Here is a 19039-nt window from a genome sequence, read left to right as displayed (position 1 = left end):
TCTCATGGTATGGCTGTAGTGTTTGTCCTAGCAAACTCCACAGAACCCTCTCTCAACAGGATGCCCAAAGGAAATGTGTATTCTAAAAGAATAACACTGTGGGGAAGTGAGCTTAGGAAATGCTGGGTTAAACAGATTGCTCTGGTAAAACTCAAGCACCAAAACAAATAATAGCAATAATGGATTACAAACCATTAAATAGAATTGAAACTCTTAAGTCCAAACCGATCATTAATAAATAAACAAACAAGTAGGAGAGAAAGGAAAGTTCTTCCTGACAGAAGAATACCAACTAGTGGCCATTTTGGGTGGCCATTTTGTAATTCAGCACAATAACTGATCTGGTCAAGAATTATCGATGGGTGCTGCAACTAGCAGATGAAAGTTTGATAATCAAGGTATTTACATAGTCCCAAAGTATCTTCTCACAGATTATTCATTAATTATAAAGGGAAAAAAGTAATCTTACAGTGGAGATTGTAAGACTACTGGTGGACACCACCTTAACTGAGTGATCAAAGTTCACATCACAAATAATGGGGAAAACTGATAACATGTGCTTCCTGATATAATCCACCAAGAAAGACATGTCGTTTCTCTGGTATCCTGCCCAAAATGCAGACTCTGAGTCTAATTAGAAGAAAGCACGACACAAGCTCAAAATGAGGGACATTTTAAAAAATAATGTCTTGTTTTCTTCATAAACATCAATGTCACAAAAGACAAAGGAAAGCTAAGGAGCTGTTCCAGATTAAGGGAAACTGAAGAGATATGACAACTAAGTACAAGGCATGATCCTGGATCCTGGGATTGGGGGGTGAAAGCCATAAAGACTTTACTGGGAAGCTTGGAATAACGCTCTGCATAAAGTTTATAGATTAGACTAGTATTATATTAACACTAGATTTCCTGATTTTTATAATTAGATTGTGGTTATGTAAGAATACACTTATTCTTAGTTTAAGGGATAGAGAAGTATGATATCTGAAATTTATTTTTTATACTTATTTATTTATTCATTTATTCACTTGGTTGCATTGGGTCTTAGTTGTGGCACGCAGGTTCCAGAGCATGCAGGCTCAGTAGTTGTGGCAAGCGGGCTCTCTAGTTGTGGTGCATGGGCTCTAGAGTGCACAGGCTTAATTGCCCTGCAGCATGTGGGATCTTAGTTCCCTGACCAGGGATTGAACCTGCATCCCCTGCATTGGAAGGAGGATTCTTAACCACTGGACCATGAGGGAAGTCCCTGATATCTGAAATTTATCCTCAATGTTTCAGAAAGAAAATTTTATACTTTATGTATTTATTCCAATTAATTACATGCATAAATATATATATTAAATTATGTATTCATATATCTATATATCTATTTATATGCATAGATCTACACACATGTATGTATACTTAAAGAGAGGATGTTAAAGCAAATGTGGCAAAATATTAGGTGTTGAATGTGGGCAAGTCTATTTAATATTTCTTTTTATTCTTCTTGCAACTTCCTTGTAAATTTAAAATACCTTTAAAGTACAAAGTTTGAAAAATAAATTTCTTCAGTAGAGGGTTTCTCAGGGCTTTAATATTCATCCATTCATTCTGTCCACATTAATTGGGCACCTACTATGTGCCAACACTATACAAAGTGGTCTAAGAATATCTAAGAAGAGTATCTGGTGGGGATACTTTTCTTTGAAATACATTTTGGAATATGGTACCTTACCTAATCACAATCCACTTTACCAACTAGTTCATAAACTCCCGAATGGTAAGTGCCTGGTCTTAGAGATTGTATTCCCCCAGCGCATATGTGTCCCATAGGCTCAGGCCTGGGAGGAGCTTGTAAATGTTGACGACATGGGTAGGTGGGTGGTTGAGTGACTGAGTGAGTGTTGTCTCATCACTGACTGCTGCTTCTCATGGGGGTCACTCCTGGACACCTTCAGCTGCACCCTACATGCCGAATCTTCCCAGACTCCTCTCGGGGCCACCATCTCCACTAACCAGAGAGTGACTGTTCAGAAAAACAAGAATCCTGTCCTCCAAGAGGACGATCACTACGGTGATACCAAAATCCTGGGCAGCTCTTTCCCTTCGACTCTGACTCTAGATCAGATGTGGAAACCATAGTCACCAAGGCCTGTCACCACCACAGAAGGCCCTCGAGGTATTTGATCATTTACATCTTACACCTTCTCCAGGACCACAGCGAGTGAAGACAGAATCCTGGACAGTGGCCTGAAACAGGGAGAGTAGGAAGCTCATATTTAAGAGTGAGTCACTAAGTACCAACAGCTTCTTTGGTAACCTCCTTGCACAATATCTGGTAACAAAAGATCTAGATTATCTTGGGAATCGAATTGGGAAGAAACTTACAGCTGTCTTTATTTGACTGGGAATTCCCTTGCTTGGTCTAGTTTTTATAGCGCTGCTTTCACCTCATCCCTCCTTGCATTGCCTCACCACCTTTCCAGCAGATTCTCAAAAGTCTGTGTGTTTATAAAATTAAAAGCACTGATATTCATCATAGAAACCTGTAGTAGTAGAAGCCTCAAGAGATAGTAGGGTTTGATGTAATGATACTAACTACAAATTTTAAATTGCTTTCCTAAGGTGAAAATAAAATACGTGGGGAAACAATTTTCACCAAACCAGATTCACCTTGAAATGCTCGCTTCTAGATCCGGTGCATCATAGCAAACCGTCCCCAAAGAAGAACAGAAGCTTGCACCGTCACATGTGAACTGTTGGCTTAATAAATAATCAAACCTTAGAGTGAGACTGTTCCTTGGAAGTCACTGAATCCGTTTGCTCACCCAATATAAAAATTGCTTAGAAAAATGCCATGAAGATGCCACTGTGTAAGTAATGGGTCGAGAAAGCCAATTCAACGACTGTTTCTTAAATCTCTACAATGTAATTGCTGAATGTGACAAAGTCGTTGGAATTCTTGGCTGCAAGTCTAACAGCCACCAACAAGGAAGATTTGCCCTGCCTCTTAGTTTGCTACCAGAGACCAATGCTGAAAAGAAGTCGGCACAGAGAGACAGCTCTGCACCTGGAAGAGCACAGCTGACCCCAGTTCCCAGGGCCACCCAGTGATACCACTCAAACTGAATCCAACAGTCCTGGGAGCACTGACATTGTGATGGCTCATGGAATTCCCCTGCTAGTCACCCAAATATATTCTGACAATTTAAGCACTAGATGCATTTTAGTTCTTGAACGTTGCCTCCAAAGTCACCCAGTTTCTCAACTCAAAATTGCCAATGTTGCAAAACAAATAAAATTGCTCTTATGACGGGGTATAATAATCACTCATACTGTGCACACGGCCATTCACAATGTGCAACCAAGGCTACCCTTTTACTGTCGCTTTCCTTTCCAACAAGGGAGCTGAAGCAGACGCAAGCACCTCAACACCTGTGTAGGGAGAGCAAGTGGACGGTGGAGACAATGTGATGTGCTTGCCCCCTCTTCTCCCTGCACCTGCATTAAAATCTGCAAAGATTCTCACCCTTCCGGTGCTTCAAGGACTGGTACCCTTTTCATAAGACCGCCCTCTGCCCTATCCCATCCCCACCTTCCCTAGGTCCCTGTGCACCAATGAAGTTAATCCAAGTGAGCAATTTTTATCAAAGTAAGAGGTTTGCAATATTTATATGTATAACTAAGTGTGGGGTGGAGGGGCGCGGGGAGAGAAGCGTGCCCTTTAAGAAATAAAAAATTGTGGCTTGCCACAAGATGTCAGTATACGTCCTCACACAACTTAGCTGTTACATTTACACCGATGAAATATCAGACTCAAAGCTGTGTACATCTTATACCCTGAGATTAGCAAGAAAACACCTTCCTGCTCCTTTTCTCGGTAAAGAAAGCAACAAGAGCCTTAGGATACATTTGATTAAACACAGGAACGGAGACGACCTCCAATCTCACCTAGAACCCTGTCCACCTTTCTCAGCTTCCTGCCAATGTCTCTATTACCGAGAAGAGGTTGCAGGTAGCACGGGTGGAACTCACAGACGCCTTTCTTCTCGCTTCCCTCCCCATCACCCCTTTGCCCTGTGAGTATCTTGACTGTGTTCTAACCCTGAGAAGGTCTTCTTTCCCCAGTGTTACCCCAAATGCAGCAACAGGTTTGAAGGAAGAGAGAGAAAGAGAGAAGGCGAACAAATGAGGGAGAACACAAAAGAGAGAGAACAAGAACAGGTCTTTTCCAGAGGACACACATCCCTCCCGGGGATCAGGGAAACCAGAGAAAAGGTCAGCTTCTGCTTACCTTTTTGCCATTCACAAAGAAAACCAACTCATCTGCTGTCATTGTCACGGGTTGGGGGTCCCTGAACTCCAGGTACCGTATGCCCAAGAGGCACTGCCAGTTATTACTGCTCTGCAACTTGAAAAATACGCCTCCCAAAAAAATGAAATGAAGTCAGCCGATGGGAGGGACCAAGCTCAGAGCTTCGGGGCATGGAGAGTTCTTGGCAAAAGCCACCCGTTTACATAATCAAGGAAAATGCAATCACACACAGCAAATCACACCCTCAACACCTGTGTCGAAGAGCACAGAGGAAGACACAGGCAGATATCAGCAAGGAGGATGCCTTGGTGCCAGATGACTGGGGGTCTTAGGCGCCACCCTCACAGAACCTGCTTCAACCTCCCACTTGCTGAAGACGGAGAAAGCGGAAGGGCCACGGTCATAGTGACAGTCCCGGCAATAGAGATGATTCACACCCTCCGCGTCTACACTTGTCATTTTTTTTTTAATTAATTAATTTATTCATGGCTGTGTTGGGTCTTCGTTTCTGTGCGAGGGCTTTCTCTAGTTGCGGCAAGCGGAGGCCACTCTTCATCGCGGTGCGTGGGCCTCTCACTATCGCGGCCTCTCGTTGCGGAGCACAGGCTCCAGACGCGCAGGCTCAGTAATTGTGGCTCACGGGCCCAGCTGCTCTGCGGCATGTGGGATCCTCCCAGACCAGGGCTTGAACCCGTGTCCCCTGCATTGGCAGGCAGATTCTCAACCACTGTGCCACCAGGGAAGCCCTACACTTGTCATTTTACCATTTAGGTTTACAGCAACCCAGACTCAGAACTTACATGCAGGACTCATTCTCCCAGAGCCTGGAGGGGTCTGGAGTCATAAGAGGCAGAGTCCAGTTATTCAGATACAAAATCTTGCATTTGACCTCAGCAGGTCTCTTATCACTTTCAGAACTCACTTATTTTCATCCTGTAAATGGGCAAATGAATGACATCAAGAGCAAAAGGCTGAGTGACAAATGATGTATTTTTGGAAGTGCTTCGTAAATAAGCAAACAACCAAAATTTTTATTACTATTGCAAATATATTCTCAACAGCACAGCAAAAATAATCCTGATAACAAACCACTTTTGAGGTTTTCCTTTTGTTTCTCTCAGGGAAATACCCTTGATTAAATTGTCAGAATAACTCATAAAAATATTTCAAAATACTGTACCAAATAAAATGTGCATATCTCATAGGCATAGGCCAAATTAATACGGAGCTGAAAACCTTCCCCCATCCAGTGTCCATTAACTCCTGGTGTAAACACACATGCATATCACCTACCCAGGCAGCACCAATGGGCTCTAAAGTCCAGCGTCCAACTGCCCCTCCCAACTCTCTCTCTCTCTCTCTCTCTCTCTCTCACACACACACACACACACACACAACAGCATTCTCTCTGGTCTTCTTCTACTAAGCTAGCCTCTGTGAAGTAGGTCACTTCCCCTACACCCCTTGAAAAATATGAGTGGGGAAGAAAGCAGTATTGGGCAGATGTGCTTGGTACAGAAATAATCTAGAGAAACTGAAGACTGCCAGGACAACCACCATGTTATCAACACAATGCCCCTCTCCACAACAGACTTTATTTAAGCAGGAGATGAAATTCCACTTGTAGGATGGCTAATCATCCCAATTTTTCCCCAACTGTCTTGGTTTTAGCACTAAATCCCTGGCAAATCCAAATCAGTCCAAGGCAAACTAGGATGATTGGTCAGCAGAAAACAGTGGTTCTTAACTGGGGAAGGGACATCTTCATCCCAGGAGCCTTTTTGGCAATGTCTGGGTATATGTTTTGTTGACAGAAATCATCAATAATCAATTAATAATAATCATAGAAGAGAGTTTTATTTGAGCCAAACTGAGGACTACACTCCAGGAGACAGTGTCTCCGATAGTTCCAGAGAAACATGGTTTTCAGAACAGTTTTATACCTTGTTGGAAAAAAGAACATCTAACATGACAAGAGTACATCCCTTCGTGGTTTCAGAAAAGACAGATCAGCACATACACAGCGAGTCAGTAAAGCCCTGGCACCTAGGAAAGGAGACTTACCATCAAAGGAGTACCAGCACTGGTGTCCCAGGAAGGGATGCATTTACTATTTATCTTTAAAATGGACAGTTTTACTTCTGGTCAATGCAGCCTTTTCTTTATCAATTAAAGCAGGTGTACAACGTATATTTAATAGGTCACAAAACAGGCTGTTCTAGTTAGTATAAATTTAAATCATGTATATGCCAGAATGACTTCCCCATACCTCAATATGTGAACATTTCTTCCATCATTTCCTTTTTTTGATTGAATAAAATCTTTCAAAAGAAAGCAGTGATGACCAAAATATTTGTCCCTTGATGCCAGAGTGGTTGCTGCCTGTCCAACATGGCCCTCAGTGCTAGGACTTCCTCTCTTTTTCTTTTTTCTAGGAAAAGAGTTGCCTAATTATTCTCATTGGGGAGTAATTAATTAATCAACCAAAGTAAACACAGAGGTATACGACGATGGATAAACGTAGGCTATATTATCAATTATATCAAATTGTTGCACAAACTTTATACATGTTTTTGGAGCAGTCAACTTAGAGCAAACAGTGATACATGTCGTGAGTACCTTGACAGCTAGGAAAAGAATAATAATACATACTACAACAATGACAATCATCTACAAAGCAAAGCAGGAAAAAAAAAAAGACCTATTACTGAAGGAAGGTAACCAAAGAGATTATTTAAAGGGTTAGTTTCCCACACATCTTTTTAGCCTTTTTGCCTTTTGGGAATTTTTTTTCTAAGTGTATGCCTCCTTTTCCACAGGTGTTGATACAAGTGCAACAAGTAACATGAGCAATAGCACAACAACTCTTGTTAAGCCAGCAGAAAATCTAAGGCAACCTTGTTATCAAATACTACTTGGGCGAAGGAGTTTAGGGCTGTCTGTTGTGCTGCAATGCTTTTTGCAGCGTCCTCAGCTATTTGGCCAATGGTGACTCATAGATTTCTGATCATCTCTCTGCTTACATATACTCCTGCACTACGAATCGAGATTCCTAAAAGACTTTCCCACCAGGTATCTTGGTATCCTCCTAAAATGGATCTCTTGACTCTGTAATGAACAGAGAAAGGAGGTTCATCTATTGCCTTATATAGAAACAACGGGGTAGTATAATGTACCAGTAAACATAATGATTCTATTTGCCAGCTATTAAGACATCTATATGCCCATCTTTGGGAAAGTGGGTCAATTCTAATACCACATGCTAAGATAAAACCTGGGGAAGCACAAGCAGTCTCATTGATAGCCTTGTTAATTGGAAGTTTTCTTAACATAGTATTAAACCACGGATCATTTTTCTTGCAGCTTTTCCAAAAACTATCTGTATGGCATTTGACATTTAAGAGTAGCTGGCATAATTTACTCGTGTTTTTCTCTTTAAGACATCTGTTAATTAAGTTAGGAACAGAGTGAAGCAGTCCTAGGGTATGTTGTATCTGGTCTCTAAAGACTGAGGACAGTATCAGACAAGGGATGGACACATTAATATGTAGAAGAATTTGAACCTGAAATGTTAGGCCAGAGAGAGGCCGTTCTAGATGAGTGGTAATGTTTGGAACATCAGAAAAGTCAGTGGCAGGTATTAAGAGGGGCCTAAATCAGGCTTGTATTCACTGAGGAGTTTGATGACAGATCCAACAATCTGTTAAATTGCCCTCAGTAGCTATACGCTGTGACAACTTTACTAGACAATGTTCTTTTCATCCTGTACATTGGGGCAAAAGCATAGCTAGAAATAATAATTTTCAATTTGATAGAGAGATAAACATTTGGTAAACAGTTCAATTGAACTGGTAGAGCGGGTCTTACAGGCTTGGTCCAGATACTTGGGTCCGTTGCCTACCACTAATGTCTTCTTCTCATCTTGGTTTGATGGTACTTGCCTCAGTCAGTGAAAGCCAGGTCAGAAATAGGTGTCAAAGTCCACTTGGGTGGAGGGGACTTTTTTAAATGAGAGATGTGAATCCATGAGTCAGTAATAGTTCAGACAAAAAAATCACTAAAATTACCATTATATTTATGAGTTCATTCAATCCCATGTAACTAATTCTTGTTCTTCTTGAGTCCAATATTTCCTTTAGTTCTGTTGATCTTGTCTGATGATTGAAGGCAATAGTGTCAATGATCATTTCAAGAAGTTTGCAAGGTTTTTGTTAAGGCTCCTACAATTTATGCAGGAAAGTGGGTGCATTGATCACTGGAGACCGTGGAAGGTATACCCCAAGTAGAAAACATTTTCTAACAGTTTCGTTGTCATTGTGAGGGCACCAGCCTTGCAGTAAGGGAAGCCTTTAACCCATCAAATGAAAAGTGGAGTTTGCCAGGGATCCAGGAAGAGCCAAGCAGTCGTTCTGGGTTTCCCAAGGCCCAACTATTTAATTTACAGCTATTCCTTACTCATCTCAATTTCTCTGACTTAGGAGCAGGCTGTTGCCATGTTACAAGGACATCAGGATGGCAAAAGTCTGACAGTGAGGGGTTAATTTTTTGCAGGAGCAGAATGGACTTTATACATGCCATAATCTTGACAGATTCTGTTGTTTGTGCCTTTGCATGTAAGTCAGCTGGGCATTTCCCTGATACTTGAGTTCAGTCCCTTCAGTGTGAGTCTCAATTTTGATGACAGATAACATTTTATGTCAGGACATATAAGACTTCCAGGAATTTCACATAATTTCTGGAACACTTATAATGCATATAAGTGTCTGGAACACTTATAATGCATATGTAGTGTCCATATGTATGAACACTACATAAAGCTGAATATTACTTTTTATTACTACATAAAGAAAGCTGAATATTTTATTTATTGACAGTGTTTCCCATGGCAACATGCCTAATTAGTTTAATATCTCTCTTTTTATAAGGAGAGAAAAATATCTCAAAGTTAGTTCTAAACCAAAAGACTTCATTTAGAATTTGAGTTTGGGAAAGTTTTTCAAAGGTATCAAAAAGGTTTTTAAAACAGTCAAATAAGTCACTGTGAAAAAAATGTTTAGTCATTCACTTAGCCAAAGTGACAATAAAATATTTCAAAGACAAATACAGAAAGACAACAGATTGCTTAAAATGTAAAGAAAGTTTTACAATCTGTTATCAAAACAGATCAATATTCCAAGAAAACTTTGTCCTCCTAACAGGGAGAGAACCAAATTCTAGTTTTGCAGCAGCTTACCTTTAAATTCAATCTCATCTTAGCCAGTCCTGACCACCACTTTTCTCAGGGTGCCTTTTCCACAAACCTCCCACAACATTCTATATCCAAATTTGTCTCTTATTTTCTTTCCCATTAGAAATAACCAGATTCAGGACAAAGTCACTTTCTTTTTACCTTAACAAAATGCACGTCCATTCCTCATATCTTTTTTTACTGGAATCACACATCCTACTTTCCTTGCATATTGAAATGTTTCTCTTATTTTTCTAGTATGTTTAATTACATATATGTTACAATTTTTAATCCTTAAGAACCTCAATCGCTAGCAAAAAACCAAGAAGCAACAATTGCGAACTGTCTGTATACCAGCATTTCCTGACTGGCAAACTTACGTACATATTCCATAACCTCTAGAAACATACATATTCTCACAACATAATTTCTTTCCTCACTGTGGTACAAGATGTGTGTCCAATAAACTAAACATCTTTAGTTTTTCTCTAATAAAAGACAAAAGTAGGTAAACATTGACTTGCTTAGCATTAATGTTTCAGTATTTTATCTTATTAAAAATGATCTAGATATTAAATGAATTCCCATCATCAAACTTAACTTAGCAAAACTCTAAAGTTTCAAGTAAACAAAAATCTGGAGAAACTATTTTTAAGTAAACATACCATAAAACATAATTATTCTTAAAGAATCTACCTAAAAACCATTTATTTCTATTTTATTACTTATGAAAGTATCATCATACCAAGTTAATTTTCTTATTGACAAATTTTCCAACAGAGATAACAGGAGTCTATTGACTTCCCATAAACCCAGGTACAATTAAAGTATTATTCTAATGTTGATGACTCTAAAAACATGTCTGTATTAATTATACCAACAACTTAAACTAACTTTAATACTGAATATTAATTTAATATTGAATATTTCCCAGATCTCATGAACCCAAAAGTCCTTTGAGTAAATTTCTATTATATTTCTGAGAATTTATATAAACACCTATTTGTTTAAGCTATTTAAATAGAGATCTTTTACAAATTAATTTTGATAATACCACCTGAAGGTAGAGACATATCATGTCTTTGACATATACATAGACATACATACATCCAGATATACACAGACAGAGATCTCATAGTTTTCCTGCTTGAGTTTGAAAAGGTCTCTTCTCCCTTTTTTTTTTTTTTTTTCGTTTGTTTGTTTGTTTCAAGTTTTAGGTTCTACTGATTAAGCCAAGGCCATAGTCTCAGGAGATGTAGGCTATGTTTACATTTCAAAGACATGGTAAAAGTTATAACTTCAAGGTTTCTCCTAGAAATACTTTTGTTCCCTATGGGTCAGAATTTTGAAAAGATATTATATCAAGCCAGCTTTATTTTCTAGCTGCATATGTAAAAACCAGTTTCAAAATGTCAAAAGAGCCCCATCCTGGTCATTTTAGGGCCAGATAAGTACTTGATAGTACTGTATTGGTTCAGTACCAACGGTACATGAACCCAGCTGGAGTTCTAGTGGGTGGCTGCCCATCTGGGAGATGGTAGGCTTTGGAAGTACTGTTTACCTTTTACTTTCATTTTATTTATAAGGTCTTAACAATTTCGAAGGACAGTGTAGGGAATCAGAAGTGTGCTACATTTTTAATTTTTTAAGGAACCTCCATACTGTTCTCCATAGTGGCTGTATCAATTTACATTCCCACCAACAGTGCAAGAGGGTTCCCTTTTCTCCACACCTTCTCCAGCATTTACTGTTTGTAGATTTTATGATGATGGCCATTCGGACCACTGTGAGGTGATACCTCATTGTAGTTTTGATTTGCATTTCTCTAATGATTAGTGATGTTGAGCATCCTTTCATGTGTTTGTTGGCAATCTGTATATCTTCTTTGGAGAAATGTCTATTTAGGTCTTCTGCCCATTTTTGGATTGGGTTGTTTGTTTTTTTGATATTGAGCTGCATGAGCTGCTTGTATATTTTGGAGATTAATCCTTTGTCAGTTGCTTCGTCTGCAAATATTTTCTCCCATTCTGAGGGTTGTCTTTTCGTCTTGTTTATGGTTTCCTTTGCTGTGCAAAAGCTTTTAAGTTTCATTAGGTCCCATTTGTTTATTTTTGCTTTTATTTCCATTTCTCTGGGAGCTGGGTCAAAAAGAATCTTGCTGTGATTTATGTCATAGAGTGTTCTGCCTAAGTTTATCTCTAAGGGTTTTATAGTATCTGACTTTACATTTAGGTCTTTAATCCATTTTGAGTTTATTTTTGTGTATGGTGTTAGGAAGTGTTCTAATTTCATTCTTTACATGTAGCTGTCCAGCTTTCCCAGCACCACTTATCAAAGAGGCTGTCTTTTCTCCATTGTATATTCTTGCCCCCTTTACCAAAGATAAGGTGACCATATGTGCGTGGGTTTATCTCTGGGCTTTCTATCCTGTTCCATTGATCTATATTTCTGTTTTTGTGCCAGTACCATACTGTCTTGATTACTGTAGCTTTGTAATATAGTCTGAAGTCAGGGAGCCTGATTCCTCCAGTTCCGTTTTTCTTTTCCAAGATTGCTTTGGCTATTCGGGGTCTTTTGTGTTTCCATACAAATTGTGAAATTTTTTGCTCTAGTTCTGTAAAAAATGCCATTGGTAGTTTGATAGGGATTACATTGAATCTGTAGATTGCTTTGGGTAGTATATTCATTTTCACATTGTTGATTCTTCCAATCCAAGAACATGGTATATCTCTCCATCTGTTTGTTTCATCTTTAATTTCTTTCATCATTGTCTTATAGTTTTCTGCATACAGGTCATTTGTCTCCCTAGTTTGGTTTATCCCTAGGTATTTTATTCTTTTTGTTGCAGTGGTAAATGGGAGTGGTACCTTAATTTCTCTTTCAGATTTTTCATCATTAGTGTATAGGAATGCAAGAGATTTCGGTGCATTAATTTTGTATCCTGCTACTTTACCAAATGCATTGATTAGCTCCAGTATTTTTCTGGTAGCATCTTTAGGATTCTCTATGTATAGTATCATGTCATCTGCAAACAGTGGCAACTTTACTTCTTTTTTTCCAATTTGGATTCCTTTTATTTCTTTTTCTTCTCTGATTGCTGTGGCTAAAACTTCCAAAACTATGTTGAATAATAGTGGTGAGAGTGGGCATCCTTGTCTTGTTCCTGATCTTAGAGGAAATGCTTTCAGTTTTTCACCTTTGAGAACGATATTGGCTGTGGGTTTATCATATACAGCCTTTATTATGTTGAGGTAAGTTCCCTCTATGCCTACTTTCTAGAGAGTTTTTATCATAAATGGGTGTTTAATTTTGTCAAAAGCTTTTTCTGCATCTATTATCATATGGCTTCTGCCCTTCAGTTTGTTAATATGGTGTATCACATTGATTGATTTGCATATATTGAAGAATCCTTGCATTCCTGGGATAAACCCCACTTGATCATGGTGTATGATCCTTTTAAGGTGCTGTTAGATTCTGTTTGCTAGTATTTTGTTGAGGATTGTTGCATCTATGTTCATCAGTGATATTGGCCTGTAGTTTTCTTTTTTTGTGACATCTTTGTCTGGTTTTGATATCAGGGTGATGGTGGCCTTGTAGAATGAGTTTGGGAGTTTTCCCCCCTCTACTATATTTTGGAAGAGTTTGAGAAGAATAGGTGTTAGCTCTTCTCTAAATGTTTGATAGAATTCACCTGTGAAACCACCTGGTCCTTGGCTTCTGTTCGTTGGAAGATTTTTAATCACAGTTTCAATTTCATTACTTGTGATTGGTCTGTTTCTATTTTCTATTTCTTCCTGGTTCAGTCTCAGAAGATTGTACTTTTCTAAGAATTTGTCCATTTCTTCCAAGTTGTCCATTTTATTGGCATATCGTTGCTTGTAATAATCCCTCATGATTCTTTGTATTTCTGCAGTGTCAGTTGTTACTTTTCCTTTTTCATTTCTAATTCTGTTGATTTGAGTCTTCTCCCTTTTTTTCTTGATGAATCTGGCTAGTGTTTTATCAATTTTGTTTATCTTCTCAAAGAACCAGTTTTTAGTTTTATTGATCTTTGCTATTGTTTCCTTCATTTCTTTTTCATTTATTTCTGATTCTGATCTGATCTTTATGATTTCTTTCCTTCTTCTAACTTTGGGGTTTTTTTTTGTTGTTGTTGTTGTTCTTCTTTCTCTAATTGCTTTAAGTGTAAGGTTAAGTTGTTTATTTGAAATTTTTCTTGTTTCTTGAGGTAAGATTGTATTGCTATAAACTTCCCTCTTAGAACTGCTTTTGCTGCATCGCATAGGTTTTGGGTCATTTTTTTTAAATTGTCATTTGTTTCTAGGTATTTTTTGATTTCCTCTTTGATTTCTTCAGTGATCTCTTGGTTATTTAGTGGCATATTGTTTAGCCTCCTTGTGTTTGTATTTTTTACAGGTTTTTTTCCCTGTAATTGATACCTAGTCTCATAGCATTGTGGTCGGAAAAGATACTTGATATAATTTCAATTTTCTTAAATTTACCAAGGCTTGATTTGTGACCCAAGAGATGATCTATCCTGCAGAATGTTCCATGAGCACTTGAGAAGAAAGCATATTCTGTTGTTTTTGGATGGATTGTCCTACAAATATCAATTAAGTTCAAATTGTTTAATGTGTCACTTAAAGCTTGTGTTTCCTCACCATATGACCCAGCAATCCCACTACTGGGCATATACCCTGAGAAACCATAATTCAAAAACAGTCATGTACCACAATGTTCATTGCAGCTCTATTTACAATAGCCAGGACATGGAAGCAACCTTGGTGCCCATCCACAGATGAATGGATAAAGAAGGTGTGGCACATATATAAACAATGGAATATTACTCTGCCAGAAAAAGAAACAAAATTGAGTTATTTGTAGTGAGGCGGATGGACATAGAGTCTGTCATACAGACTGAAGTAAGTCAGAAAGAGAAAAATGAATACCATATGGTAACACCTATATATGGAATCTAAACAAAAAAAAAATTGGTTCTGATGAACCTAGGGCCAGGACAGGAATAAAGACACAGATGCAGAGAATGGACTTGAGGACATGAGTATGGGGACAGGTAAGCTGGGACGAAGTGATAGAGTAGCACTGACATATATACAATACCAAATGTAAAATAAATAGCTAGTGGGAAGCAGCTGCATAGCACAGGGAGGTCAGCTCGGTGCTTTGTGACCACCTAGATGTGTGGGATAGGGAAGGTGGGAGGGAGACGCAAGGGGAAGGGGATATGGGGATATATGTATACATATAGCTGATTCACTTTGTTATACAGCAGAAACTAACACAGCATTGTAAAGCAATTATACTCCAATAAAGATGTTTAAAAAAAAAAAGAATGCTATGACAGTACATCAGGTCATACTGACTGCTACCTTTCCTTGTAATATTCATCTGCCATACCCTGGTCATTGTTCCTTGAATGTCTTAGCAACAAGATTATTGTCACTTTTTCCAATGCTATCCCAGTTGTAATTCTTGGTGATTTTTATAACTCATTTAGACGATTTCTCCAACATATTGGCATCTAAATTTCTAGACTTTGTGTACTCCAATGGTCTCAATTTCCCCCCTTTTCAGTAACTCACAATTATGGTTTTATGATAGACTCTACTGTTATCAATAAATGTGACTAATTTCAGTTTTTTATTATACAACTCACAAGAAAGAAAGAAAGAAAGAAAGAAGGAAAAGAAAGAAAGAAAGAAAGAAAGGATTAACTGGATGGAAATTTGAAATATTAGAAAATATGTCATGAAAAAATACACAATACAAGCAATAATTAATTTTATTTAACAATAATAACAAAAACACCAACACTGATATCTAATTGTGGGTATAAGCAAAACAACATAAATATAAATAATAAATTAGTAATGCAAATTTTTTTAAGTGATTGCAACTACAAAGCTCTAAATCTTTGTATCATTAGGGGTGTTGATAAACTTTATATTTCAAGTTAGAATGCTTGTTAAAATATTAAAACTGCCTAAGAAAAGAAAAAGAATAATATGTATAATTTGCAAAATAAAATCTAAAAAATATTCAAGTAAAAAATGCAGAGGAAGGCAAGGAAGAATAAAAGTTTTTTATAAATCAGAATGAAACAGCAGAAATGAATAAAAAGAAGAAAACATGACTCCAGAGAGAAAAGATAAATGAAAGTCTAAAGTGAATATGTTAGTTGTCAAAACAAAATGATTTGCATGACAGAATAAAATTTGCTAAAGGCTTTATTCAGCTGGTGAGCATCGAGGCTACTGGAAGACCAGATGATTCCGGCATTTAAGTAGGTTCAGGCTTTTTATAGGACAAGGGAAAGTAGAGTAAGGGAGGTTTTGGCTTGGCAGAAATTTTTAACTAACTGAAACTTAAAAAAAAAAAAAGTGTGCTACTTGTGAGCTTAGCTCATCAAGGTGTTGCCCTCAAGTCAGTTCAGCTCTTTTGTGTCTCGGTTTCTCCAGCCAGCTGTCTAAAACCACTGTGTGGGCTCAGAGCACTGAATGACAAATTCTTATGTGCATCCCCAGGACAGCTATAAACTACATAAAGTGTCATGATGGGGTTCCCTATGGGACCACTACTCGTTATGACGATAATTTCTCAGACACTTCCTCTAGATTGTCAGTTGCCTGAGAATGCCTCTGGTCTGGAAGGAACTAGTGTCCCTTCTTTTGAGAGCTGAATGGACTCAGTCTCTCATTTTGCTCTCAAACACCTTCTTCATAATATATACATACAAATCTTTCCAATTTAAGCCAAATTTGAAAAAGAGGTCAGCCAACACATTTAACTCTAAATTTCCTTCTAGGTTTTTCCTGCCTAGGAATTCCCTCTAGGTTCCTGGGTAAGAAATCACCTCTAGGTCCCTGCCTAGGAAAGCGCTCCAAAGTTTCTTCTAGGCTTTCCTTGCTTAGGAATTCTCCCTAGGTCCTATTCACGTAGGAAATATAACAAAAATTTCTTCTAGGCTATTCCTGCCTAGGGATTCCTCCTAGATCCTTTCTACCTAGGAATTGTACCGGTTCCGCAATAAAACTCCAAGGCTTAAGATGACAACTTGAACAAAAGTCACAGGAATGTCAAACTTAAGATAAGGAGGTCCATATATCAGGAAGAACTCACCAAAGCATCGGAAGAATTCTCTGAAGCCAGGGCGGTGGGGACTCAAGGGGTCTGTGCTAGGTACTGAGTCCAAAGTAGACTCCAGGTGACCTCAGGTGGGTTTTTCTGATAACTTGCTGACTACACAAAGTAACGTCAAAGGAAATCATCAATAATCAATCTACCATACAAATAGAAGAGAGCTTTATTCGAGCTAAACTGAGGACTATAGCCTCAGACTCTCAGATTGCTTTGAGGAACTGATCCTGAGAAGCATGGTTTTCAGCACAGTTTTATATCCTGTCAGAACAAAGAACATCAAACATGACAAGCGTACATTATTTCAAGATTTCAAAGACGACAGATCAGCATGTACACCAAAAGTCAGTACAGCCTTGGCGCCTGGGAAAGGATCCTTGTCATTGAAGTGTACTAGCACTGGTGTCTCAGGAATGGAGGCATTTAATCTTTATCTTTAAAACAGACATTTTTACTTCTGGTCAATGCACTCTTTTCTTTAATGGTTAAAGCATATGTATAATGTAGTTTAATAGGTCACAAAACAGGCTGTTCTAGTTAGCATAAAGTTTAAGTTAAATCTTATATAAGCCAGAATTACTTCCCCATACCTCAATATGTGAACATTTCTTCCATCAGTTTTATTGACATGACTGGGGAAAGTTCCTACTGGTATCTAATTGATAGAGGCCAAGGATGCTACTAAACACCTTACAATGCATAGGACAGCCTCCTATAAGCAATAATTATCTGATCTAAAATGTCAATGGAGAAATCCTGCCTTAAAAGGAATAAGAGGGAAGGAGTTTGGGAGAGGTAGAGGAGTTAAGCTTGGGTAGGTGTTTTGTAATGGGTCAATTCTCCCAACAGTGCCCACACCTCTGTGATGGAGAGGCTTTTCCCCTATTCACTGATCTACCCAGCTTTACAAGACCTCCACTTCCTCCTAGCCAGTCTCTAGCCAAAGCACCAGGACACTGTCAAGGTAAAGGGGGAAGGCTGAGTAAAGAGCTCAGGTTTGGGGTTAGGTAGACAACTTGAATATTAGCTCCACCAGTTCTGTGTGACCTTTGGCAAAAATCACTCTCTTGGCTTCAATATCCTTATCTATGAAATGGGGCTAACTATACCAGCTGTGTAGGAATCCACACTGGTGAGAATTAAATGAGGCAGAGGTTAGATGTTTTACCCATAGTAAATACTCAACATATACTTTTGTCCCAAAGTATCCGTGGTGGATTGGTTCCAGATACCAAAATCCACAGATGCTCAAGTCCCTTATGTAAAATGGCTAGAGTACAATGAATACAGTCAGCTCTTCATATCCCTAATCACAGTTTAGCATATGTGGATTCAACCAATCGTGGATCAAATGTCCTGCCCTTGGTTGGTTGAATCTGTGGATTTGAAACCGGTGGATACAGAGAACAGATTGCAGGGATTGATTTACTTCCCACTCGGCCAATCATTAGCCTCTTTCTCTTATCTGGAGAAGAAATTCCACTGTTATTATGGGACATTTCAATAAGGGCTTATATTGTCATTCAGATTTTATTTCTGTAATAACTAGTTTCTATAAAACTGAGATCTAACAAAACTTTGACATATTGATACTTTGACTTAGTATGATTACTTCTAATTCAGAAGAATATTTGTGACCATGTCTTTCTCTGCAATCTTTCAAGATGCTGTAAATTAAGTCTTCCCCAAGCTGAAGACCTGTATATGCTTTCAACGTTGGGATGCATTCTCAAATTTGGGCTGAATAACGGGATTTCATGGTCTTGAAATAGGCCAACTACAACTTACATGACATTAATTTGCTTCATTTTCCTAAGGACTGCTTGGTTTATAATATGCACTGCATTGGCATGTGAGGTCCCAAAGTCCACAGAAAAGTCAGATAAACCCTGAGGCCTCCTGGACACAGACCTCTTCCTCTTGGAACAACACTGTTAGGAAATCATAAAAGATAAGAAGAGAGAAAATGCTGCCAAAAACCAAGTCATTATTTCTGGAAGAGTGAGCCCCCTTGGGGCCAAGTACTCCCTGCAAAAGAGGAAGAGCGATTCAGGAAAGCTTTGGCGTGTTCTCTGAAGGCTTAGGCTGGGTTGGGTCGACAGCTGTAGAGCCTTTGCTGCTTTTGAGTTGATTCTCTGGTAGCTTGTGCCCTGGCAGATCCCCAGCTCCCTTCAGAAGTCTCACTGCCAGCCCTTAACCTGCCTGGACAGCAGTGCCTCTGGTCTGCTCACTCCCTTTCTTTGAATCCAGATATGCATCTTTTCTGTGTCTGACAGGCATCCCCTGTTCACTTCCTTCACTTACAACAAACTTTACTTGAAAAAAATCACCTTTCTTTCAAAATATTCCATTGTTTA

The 19039-nt window shown here is 38.6% G+C and overlaps 1 protein-coding gene and 1 long non-coding RNA gene across 6 annotated transcripts in view; one reads left to right on the top strand and one right to left on the bottom strand.

Moving 5' to 3' along the window:
- XDH (xanthine dehydrogenase) overlaps positions 1 to 4394 on the bottom strand; it is a 65789-nt gene extending 61395 nt beyond the window's left edge. For 2 of the 5 annotated variants that reach the window (XM_082356687.1, XM_082356688.1), the window contains exon 1: positions 4277 to 4393. In XM_082356687.1, coding sequence (XP_082212813.1) covers positions 4277 to 4318 — 42 coding nt within the window. In that variant the 5' untranslated portion in view covers positions 4319 to 4393. Of the gene's footprint in view, positions 1 to 4276 lie in introns of all 5 variants that reach the window. The other 3 variants (XM_082356691.1, XM_082356690.1, XM_082356689.1) reach the window with 3 other exon arrangements.
- The window catches only part of LOC309611890, a 489900-nt gene that overhangs the window by 210387 nt on the left and 260474 nt on the right, over positions 1 to 19039 (top strand). The window lies entirely within an intron of this gene.

The sequence above is a fragment of the Balaenoptera borealis genome (genome assembly GCF_965194805.1).
Source record: "Balaenoptera borealis genome assembly, chromosome: 15".
NCBI classification, from domain to species: domain Eukaryota; kingdom Metazoa; phylum Chordata; class Mammalia; order Artiodactyla; family Balaenopteridae; genus Balaenoptera; species Balaenoptera borealis.
Note: the sequence above shows the minus strand (reverse complement) of the source record. Positions and strands in the feature narration are given on the sequence as shown.